The 10,767-nt window shown below is 41.8% G+C and overlaps 1 protein-coding gene across 1 annotated transcript in view; it reads right to left on the reverse strand.

Annotated features, from left to right (window-relative positions):
• The window catches only part of FNDC3B (fibronectin type III domain containing 3B), a gene marked incomplete at its 5' end in the record, with an annotated part of 143,564 nt that extends 133,311 nt beyond the window's left edge, over positions 1-10,253 (reverse strand). The window contains 2 exons of the mRNA XM_082287954.1: positions 2,312-2,387; positions 10,143-10,253. Of these exons, the coding sequence (XP_082144080.1) occupies positions 2,312-2,387; positions 10,143-10,253 (187 nt within the window). The remainder of the gene's footprint in view (positions 1-2,311; positions 2,388-10,142) is intronic.
• Between the last annotated feature and the right edge of the window lie 514 nt (positions 10,254-10,767).

A 10,767-nucleotide genomic window follows, 5' to 3' on the forward strand; every position in this document is an offset into this window, starting at 1 on the left:
CCTACACCATGATCTACAGGCTTATAAAGCCTTGATGACTTAAACAAGTCATCTCCAGCTATATGCAAAAAGAAAACAGGAATGAAGAGAGCACTTGCTGCAACACCTTGCATCCTCAGTTACAAATATTTATCCCAGTTTTATATTACTTAGGGGGTATTTTTATTTTTAAAGTTTTCACTGGTTATCTTACTGATACAACCCCAAGGAACTGGAAACAAGTTTTTGCATTTGAGATTTCTCCACCACTCCAAAACAGCAGAAACATTCAAATGTGCATCTGTTCTTTCTGGCTTAAAACAGTGATTACTCAATTAGTGGCTAATTACACTTCAGAGTGTTAAAAACAGAGGATATTCCACAGAGGTTTTTCTCAAGCAAGTGTCTTTCTTCCAACCTTGATAAGACAAATGAAGATTCAGTAAGTCATCTTCTCCATTGCCTCAGTCCTCTAAAGCACACCATCACCAGACACACCAAAGCTGCAGAGCCAAACACAGCTCTGGACACAAAGTGAGGCTCACAAGATTTCCAGAACAGGCTCCAGAAGCACAACCTGAAGATTTCACACTGCTCAAAAAGTCATATGCAAAAAAGTAATAAAAAAAAATTCTTCTACACAAGCAAAGTTAGCTGTCCCTGCAGAATGGTCACATGGCAAAGGGAAGAGCTTTCGTATATCCTGAAGAATTTAGTGTTACCAAGCCTGACATCTCAAGTTTTTATTAACAGTGTTCACTCCCTGAACTCAAGAGAATCACCCAGTTTGTAATAAAGCAGTCCTTCACACTGCAAATATTCAGCAGCACATCTTATGTCATAACCCTGAGTACGTGGCAGTAAGGAAAAAGCAAGTATCATCTATTCCACAGGGAGCTACCAGCTGACAGGCACTGCCCAAAAAGACTTTCATGCTGCCTTAACATAGTGCTAAAATTATTCCTTATCCTACTAATCATAGTGCAATGTGGGAGCATTGGAAAATGCATCATTATTGTCTGAGTGCTGCCCTATGTATAGGGAATACATTCACCTCTAAACATACCAAACACTGTAACCTTTAAACATACCAAATGCTCTATCACAGGTGGAAATAAAAAAAAGACATTAAGTTTTGTGGAGCAAGGAGGTGTGTAATTTCCAAAACCACTGCACACAAAATAAGCCTGTCTTCTAGAATAACCTCAGAGCACAAAACCAGAACTGTCACGAATCCAAGTTTTAGTATATTTGCAGGCTGATTACAACAGATCTTCTGCAATAGATCACTATTAACATTAAGTTCCACAACTGCATGGTAAGAGCAGCTTCATCAAAACAAAACAAAACAAAAAAACCCCACAACAGCAACACAAGCAGGTGCCTTCCTGTGTATGAAACATGTACATAGTTCAGCAATAAAAATATTTTACAACAAAGTAGGATCTGAAGCTTTAGCTTGAAAAGAGTATCAAGAATTTTCAGGCCAAGCTGAAAGGGTGTATACAAATAAACATGAGCTTTGGCAGCCAATACTGCAGCTAAAGCAAATAAAAGGAGACAATCTTATGCTAGAAATTCTAAATCAATTTTATGAAAGACTGCTGATGAGTACCAAACAAGTCCCATTGGCACAAACACGTTAAATTACTGGGAATACAGAACCAGGAGGTTTCAAGTTGCATCCATTTAAATACACTGTCTGAACACCACTTTAAGCATGAACAAAATTATAAATAAATAGGGTCATAATTATATTTGTAATGGAAATCTTTCAAGTACTAAGCCAGAACAAAGCATTCATTTCAAGTAAAAGGAGTAGCCAGCTTCATTCCTCTGTTAATTGCCACATGGACCATTTTCTTACCACACAGCATGTTGGCTATAAATCTCAACAAGCAACTTTAAACTGCTGTTATTATTGCTCATCAAGACCAAATAACCCTGGATGGTGTTCAGGGAAGCTTCTGTAATGTCTATCTCAAACAAGTATTAATTCACCATTTCCATGGGGATGGAACTTCAAGCAAGAACCACCCACTCCTCCACTGTTTAAATGGAGGGGGTGTCACAGAAAAGATGAAAAGAGGCTGCAAGATGGGACTGATAAATAACTGAAGAGAGAAATCCTCCTGGACTTCCAAGAAATGCATGACTCATTCTGAGATACTGAACTCCTAGAATACAGAGAGCAGCCACGTCTGCAAGTTCTCACTCCCAAGTGCTTCAGTGCCTTTCCAGAGCTGCATTATCACGGTTTTGGAGAGATGACAGAACAGGTATTCCATAAAGCAAAGCAATGCCCATCCATGTGTTTGTGTTGTCCTCTTACCTTGGATGCACTGAAGGGTTCCATCCTCAGCCCTTATTGTAAAGGTTTCACCTGGATTAACTTGAACCAAAAAGACCTGCAGAAAGAAAAATAAACAAACATTTGTTTCACTGTGATCTCCAAAAATTAAAATTTCCCCAAAACAGTAACTGTATTATCCCTTTTCTGGAAGAGGTGTGGAGGCAGGGAGGGAACAGACTGGCATACTACATCTGTGGGTCCCAGGGTCCAGGAGCAGGCAGAGATTTGAAACCCACCTACTCATCTACACATTAAGAGCTGAAATGAAGATGTAACCGAATTGCATACAGGTGAGAATTATGGCTTTGAGTTCCACAACAAAATCTTGAGGGTGTGTTTAACTTGGCCAAATGCTGGTAGCTAAGGACATAAATCTTCAGACCATTGGCACATGAGAACAGAGAGCACACAAACTCCAGCAGGCAGCACCAACCCATAATGGGATTTCAAGTTCACAGGAATAAAAGTTTGCTGTGCGGAGTTGATCCATTATGTTTTTAAAAGTTTATCCTTCAGTCTTGCACATAACAGATCTCAGTTAAACAAAACCCGTAGGCACACACAGTTCAACAGCTGTACATCAGTAATAAACTATTTATTAACAAACATAATATTTTTGTAAATAATAAAAAGATCACTCCAGTCTCCCATTGCTGAATTCTGCAGATGGTGGGAACACACATGGACCGGGAAGCACCAAAATATGTCCCAGTTCGGGGTATGTTGTATCATCTTTATTAATTTTCAGCTGTCTTAAACAATGGGTCTAAAACTTATGATTTAGAATTCTTTCTTTAATGGACAGTTTCACTGGGATCTACAGACCATTTATCCCACCTTGCTGCTTGTGCAACTTTTACTAAAATACTTAAAACACACTTCTGCTAACCGCGCATTGTCAGAAGTTCAATCAAGGTATAAATTAAATTTTCAATTTGTACCAAGATTAATCTACATTTTTTTTTGTGGAAGTTCTCTCTAAATTTAGGTCTGGTCTTTATATTCTGGGACATCTGCATGCAGGATTTAATCATTCAATCTAGAAAGAGAGAATTTGAATTCATGGTGTGTTTCTGAATTCCTTAAGCCAAATGCGTAAGATAATTATTACCTAGATGACCTTTTGAATTACAGTAATCCTACAGAAACCCATTATTCCACCAACATTTTTAAAGCACAAGCTGGAAATCAGAGAAATGACATATGAAAGCCATTATGTTGTCTGTAACAATCATTTCTCAGGGAGCACTGATCAGGGTGGATCTGATCAAGCATACAGAGCACAATAAATGGTTCAGAAAAGATAAAAGGCACAAAGCCATTCCATCCCTAATCTCTGAACAATCAACATTTAAGTGACAGCATTTAAGTGCTCTTTTGCTATGAATAGGCGTGAATTATCCACCACAGGACATGGGCATCAGGTCAAAAGAAGCGCAGAGCAAAGCAATGTCATCCAGCTCAATAAAAAAATCCAAAACAACAAACAAGAAAGCAGAACACAAAGAAGCCAAGAATCACAGAAATGTTTCATCAGCTCATTTGCATTATATGTCTAAACCAACAGCCCTAAAGCTGGTTATTTACTAACAAATTTGATTAACATAAATCAGAAGCCCTTGTACGCCTTTACACCTTTGGAAAACTGGTCCAGCTCCTCAAAATAGAGACCCTAACTAAGCCTGATGCCCCGTGCATGTAAAGCTCCATCCTTGCCCTAGAGCAGGAGAGAGGGATTCCTCTTCCTACACAAGGCACATGCCCACCCCGGGGTTATCAGAAGATTTACAAATTCCTGTCCCACGAGTCCATCACCAGCACAAGTGTCCACATTAGCAGGCCTGCAGCTGTCCCTTAAAAATAACTCCTTGGGGTTCTGCATTAAAAAAAGGTGATATCCCCAATCACAGCTGTTGCTTTTGATGGTCAAAATGAAGCAGCATCATCCTTGCCTAATCACATGGGGTTTTAACACAAAAAAATTGTTCCAGTAACAAGTTTGTTTCCTGTAGAGCAGCAGCCGCACAGCTTTGTTCCCCCATCACGAGCCTGTGGGCAGAGCCTGGGACTTATCTATAGTAGCTTCTAATAAAATGTTAATAGATATGGAAATAACTCCTTATTGACAGATGCTCAAATCAGGCACGAAGAAAACATTTACAGGCTGTTGCTGGGGGAAGGCAGCAATATCAAGAGCAAGCAGGAATAGCCAAGGTGTGACTGATGTGGGTCACCACTGGAGCAAGGGCTGGGCAGAAAGGGAGGACATGTAACCAAAGTGGCCTCAGACCCAGGAGTAGCAACCAGGCTCCTCAGGCAAGATCCTTCCAGAGGCTGCAACCCAGCCCCAGCCCCTCCTTTCCCAAAACTGGGGTACTGGGGTGTTTCCCATAATCCAGCCCACCACCCAGTCCCCTCTGCAGTCCCCCCATGCTGCACACAACGCCCCAGAGCTCACAACTGCACAGCACTGATCAAAGAGATGCAGAGCTGAGGCCAAACCATTAAAGCCAGCACACACCAAGTGTTACATATGGGACACCTTCCAGCCAACACCCCTGACTTGTCCCACTTGCCTGGGACAAAATGTCAAGGCACACTGTGACTTCTTTTGTTTATATACACTAAGTATATAAAACTAATTCCATGATTTATTTTTCCCCACCTCCTCATAAAACAACAAAATCATGTTCTGCAGCCTGAAACGCAGCTTCCCTCTTTGCTTTCACACAAGGGATCTTCATGAGAACGCCTCCTTTCTAAAGCTTTTAATTAAAAAAATCTGAGGAAAGCAATAAAAAAGTGTAAAGATAATGTCACTATTTTAATGAAAACAAACCCAGATGATCTTTAATTGTGCTATGCCTCTTCCAATATTCATCATCCCGAGTATGCACAGTTATGAGATGGCAAGAGAGGAGAGGGAACTTGAAGGGTCACTCGGAGCCCTCGCTGCTGGCTGGCAGCATCTCCAGGGTGCGGTCTCACGCCCGAAGTCACTCCAGCCCACTTTTAGTCCTTGGCCTCCTCCCATCCAAAAAGCTGGAGCATGTCACAGCTGGGAGCAGCGCATCAGCAGCACAATCCCAAAGGCTTCTTCATTTCCCTAAAAAGTACTCGGATGTTTAATTTAGCAGTTTCATCCACTCGGTGCTGAAGCCCAGCCTTACCTGCTGCATCCTCAGAGAAAGCTCGTTATCTCTATAGTACCCTTTCTGCATTTATTTTGCATTTAAGAATGCCATTCTATTTCATTGAAAGTCGTGTTTGTTGAGTGATGAATGTTACTAAGTTGCATAGCTACTATAAATATTTATAATCCCACAGAGTACATCCAGACTAAGTTTTCATGACAAGCCAAGCACGTGTCACTCGTGCCTCCCTTGTTCCCGCTATCCAACTCTCATGGCCAGTGGAAGCAGGGGAAGAGACTAAAGAAGGGCTCACAAAGCAGGCATAAAGCTGGGGTTCAGGAATAAATAAACAGAATGAGGAAGTTTTGGATTGGGTATTAGGAAAAATTTCTTTACTGTGAGGGTGGTGAGGCCCTGGCACAGGTGGCCCAGAGAAGCTGTGGCTGCCCCATCCCTGGGAGTGTTCAAGAACTGGTTGAACAGGACTTGGAGCAGCCTGGTGTGGTGGAAGGTGTCCCTGCCCATGGCAGAGAGTTGGTTTGGACTGGAAGGGATGTTAAAGCCTTTCTGTGATATAAAACTATATATATACTGTGGGGAAACACTCTCAGACAAAGGCAGAAATGCCACCTGATAAGGACCAAGGGCACACACTACAATCTCTTTTGTATACTACTGGTTTACTTATACAAGAGTTTAAGCCCACAGAAGAAAATTCACACTCAAAGCAGGCCATCATCCCCCAACTACTCTGTGGCCTCCCACAGCAGTGACCAGGATGATGTTCACCTGCATCCATGTGATGCAACACAGTCCCAGAGTTCATTTAAAGTATTTCCCCTTCATGAGAACATTTTCTCACTAAGGTCAAACAGCCGCTTGCAGGGCTTAGGCTTATTAAAACCCCACATTAAACATTTTCCAGTGTAGTGAATTTTCCCTTCCATGAGATGCATCATGCTTCATACAGCTGGGGAGCACAACATCATAGGCACCACCTGGGATCCAGCCACAGAGTCCTCAGAAATGCTTTAAACCATTAAGATTTATTGCATTTACAATTTCTATGGTGCATAGCTTATGGAATGCACTGCTTTTTTTGGGGAAAAAACAAAAAAAATCACTTGTATCCATTTTGTTATCTACTTTAAAAGACTGTGCTCCAGATCCCAGTGAATCTCCAGGTGCATCCCACAGGAAGGACCAGGGAACTCACACACCAGGGAACTGGGTGCAATACTGTTCTCAGGAACACATCCCTTGGTCACACAGAGCAGGCAGGCTAAACACTTTCAGCCTCTCTTCAGTAAGAAAAATCAGGGAACATACTACACCTTAAACAGTAAAGCTGACTTTTTAACATGAATACTTCAATAATAGCGTCTGGGCTTAACTTTTTTTTTTTGACTGGACAGAAAATAGAGGCATTAATAGAGGCATGAAGCAATTCAGTCAGTTTACCATGAGTGCTCTTTACAGCAAAGCCCAGCAAACCCCTGGCAGGCAGATCCTGAACCTCTTGATTTATCAAACCTTAAAACACACATGCCAAAGCAGTAAAAATAAATTAATAAATTGAGAAACCATTAAGAAGTAACTAAATTTTGGTACAAAGTTCACTCACTCAGCTCAGTATAAAACCCAGCTAAGTGCTTTCAGTTGCTTGCAAGGTGCACAGACTTGTTATGCTACAGGAAAGTACCAAATCTCGTTCCTCATTCAGCTGTACTCTTGTTTCCCTCATTTAAAGCCTGTGACCCTAAAATACAAGAACCAGCACACACAGCACTGTGTGCAATGCCTGAGCTCCAGCCAAATGGTGAAACCACAGGGTTGGTAAACACAGCTTTACAAAGAGCAGGCAAGCAGAAAACCTGCTGCACCTCTGCAGGTGCATTGAGTGAAACAACCTGAAATAAAACTTCCCAAACTAATAAGCCAAACATTCTGTACAAATGTGCTGTAGCACAGCTAGCTGCCCCTCCACTTTATACTCCAAGCTTTTTAGAGCTTGCAGTGGAGTACCTACAGGAAACCATTGAAATTCTTGGACCAAAAGGTTAATTATTGCTCCCTGAATCCCCTAAGGAGTTACAAGTGGATTAGAAGAAGAAACAGCTCTGGAAGCAACATGAAAGCATTAAACACAGTCAGCAGTAGTGGAAATAAAGTGTGGGAAACGAAAAAAAAAAAAAAAAAAAAAACAACCAAAGTCAGTGCTAGAAATGCCATTTTGGGTAGTCTAGAGTCTAGAGGAGAGGGATTACTGTCAAGCAGGCAGAGACATTCCTCGCCCTGCCCTGTACAGCTCTGCAGCCCTCACTCTCAGGAAGATAAAGCAAGTGAATGTTCCCATGCAATTGCCTTACACTGCAGGCCTGTTCACTGGCAGATTTGCCTTTTGCATCACTCTCCAGCTGGCTGCTGGCAAGGCCAAGGTGTTTCACCAGCTCCACTCTGCTTTATTCTATGTGTATAAGAATGGGTCTTTTGAGGAATGGCTTTTCCCTGGAGCTCAGCATTTCCAGGCACAGATCCTAATGCAGCTCTGTGGTGCTGGCACAGCTGAGGCTTCACAAATACAGTGACACAGGGGTGAGCAACAGCCAGTGTGCCCAGAGCAGCCCATCAGAACCTCCATTCTGTCAGCCCCAAAGCACGAGGCACTGAGCTGCCTGCTGGCCATGCTGCAGCCAGGAAAACGCCACACACCTCGTCTCCCACCAGCTCTGCCATGATGCTTTCTCACCACCAGCTTCTAATGGAGACTGTAATTATACCCTGTAAAAGCACGTCCTCCTCAAGCTAGGACCTACTTATGGAGTCATAGAAACCATCTTTCTTAAGGAAGTCACTCCTATGTGAATCTATCCTGAAGGCTCTTCCCACCTTACAAGTAACTAAAATAAATCTCTTTCAACAAACACTTAACATTCGTTTCTATGTTACAACAACCATGTTAAGGGCAATTAACATAGTTCATTTGCAAAGATCAAACAAAGCATTTATTCTGATTTCATTCCATTTCAGAACTGTACTTTTAAAAAGCAAAGACATCACCTAAAGCTTCAGGAATAGGATGAAAATGATAAAGCATAAAGGTAGTTAAGCTTAGCAACAGACTAGAGCACATACAGACTAGAGGCCAAAAAAGTCTCATGGAAAACTGGTGTTTCAGCTACAAGTACTTCAAGAGATAAGGAGATGAGATCTAAGAGCATCTTCCAGCAAACAGGAGAGACCTGGCCCAGAACTGTTTTACTGAGTCATGGTTGCATAACACAGCAAAAGCAAGGAGCAATGTGCATCTAGTGCACCTGCAATTCTTTTTAATGCAAAAGATTAGCTGAGAAACTATTTTAAAGGCAATGGAGGCATCTGCCAAGCCAGGCTGATGAATCATCAAAGATGGGGAAATTGAAAGATTGGGCTTAGAGGGCTCAGAACAATTCACTTATTCTCTCTGTAATACAGAAGGACCCACTGGCAGGACAGTCTGACCTGATAAGTGCTTTCCAGCAAGGAGGAAAGTGTGTACGTAGAGAACAATTATCCTTTCCCGTATGAATAAGATTGTTCCTTCACCTAGGTGTAGTAATACTGGACTCAGTAAATACAGCCATTGAAAGCATTCTTTTCCATTTTTTCAAGTCAAAGCACACTTTGCAAAAATGACTTAAAAAAAAAATAACGAATCACAACAATGACAATCTACATCCTAATGAGAATCCAGATAACCACACAGACTTAGAAGCTCACAAGGAAAGCAGAAATTGTTCTTCCTCTTTAGGTTGGTCTAGCTCAAAACACAGCTTGAAAGGAGGAACAAACGATCCAGGGAACAAGAAGTAACAGAATGACCTTTTATATTGATTCAAGAGGGACAGCTTGCTCCTACCTTCTTTACAATACTTTGCTGAAATGTCCCACGTGAGGAGAGAACCAAATTGAGCAACACAAAAATATTGCCAGGGTAGATGCTCTTCAAAGAGACACCTTGACTCCAGCTGACATATTTGGGAGCCTACCACCCTCCAGCTTGAACCTCCAGGCTGTATCCTGACATGGAAGCATCGCTAAGGTCTTATGGCCATTCTACCAACTTCTGATCAAGCTCATCAGAAAGTATCTCCCAGAAAAAGAATAAAAGCAACCATTAATCTTATCTTCCTTCAAAAACCCACTCAAAATTCACATCTGCTTCTTACAAAGAAGCACAGTGTAGAACACAAGACCTGCTGGGAAAGGTATATTCAGGTAAGCAAAGAATAGCAGACATCACTCCTATTCTCCATTTCTTTCCTACTTCCATTTTTCTATATTCTCAGCATTTTTGAAGTCTTAAAATCTCACCACAAATGCTAGTAAGATGTCTGGACAAGACTGAGCACAAGTAAACCATAAGACTAACTTTCTGCAAAGCCCTCATATATGCAGCATTTACAGCCACTGTTTCAATTCCACTATTTTTACTTTGATGAACACATATGCAAACAAACACATTCAATTTAATGGTACACTTTAAACACTGTTTTAGTGTCTTTTCAGTGTAAAGACAGATTTCTACATCCCAGGAAATACTCTGCCCACCCTTGTGCTAAGGAAAACCATCCTCCCCATCTTGAAAATCCCTTGTTGGCCTAGAAATAGTTTATTTAAAGCAGCCAATTTCTGACCTGCTGTGATCCATCGCCATTCACGATGTGAGGCATCATGGCCACCTCCCCGTTCAGCAACGGCGGCAGCTCCAGCGGGATTTGGTCGGTCATCATCATTGTGACGTACATTCATGGAGAATTTTCCTCAACGGACTTCCTGCAAGAGAAACATCAGTTAAAGACCCTGCAAAAACCCTCCTGAAGGTCATTCTGCATTCAGGAACTTAAGCAGGACCCCTGCTTTTGTAACAGGATGCGTAACAGAGCTCAAGGCTGTGAACGGAGGTTTTAACTGTTCGATCAAGAGCATGGAAAGTCAAGTTTCCATGCAAGAATTCCAAAACCAACTAGCCAGATTTCCACTCTTTCCCACGATCATAATACTCAGCCCTCACTGCTGAAATAGGCAGGTTCTGAGACACTTTGAGAGAGCTTTGCTCTTACATCAGCATCCTGCTTGCTGCCACAGCTCTTGGAACTATGTCACCTGCACAGTTAAGATGTTACAGCAATCTCACTCAATAGCCACACTTCAAAGCCAAACACCTTTATTTTCTTTCTAGAGCCCTGTAAACAGTGTGAACTACCACTATAACACAAAGAGAAGACACCCAACTCCCACTTAATCATGACCCAAAAGGAT

This window comes from Coloeus monedula (assembly GCF_965178545.1).
Source record: "Coloeus monedula genome assembly, chromosome: 10".
NCBI lineage: Eukaryota > Metazoa > Chordata > Aves > Passeriformes > Corvidae > Coloeus > Coloeus monedula.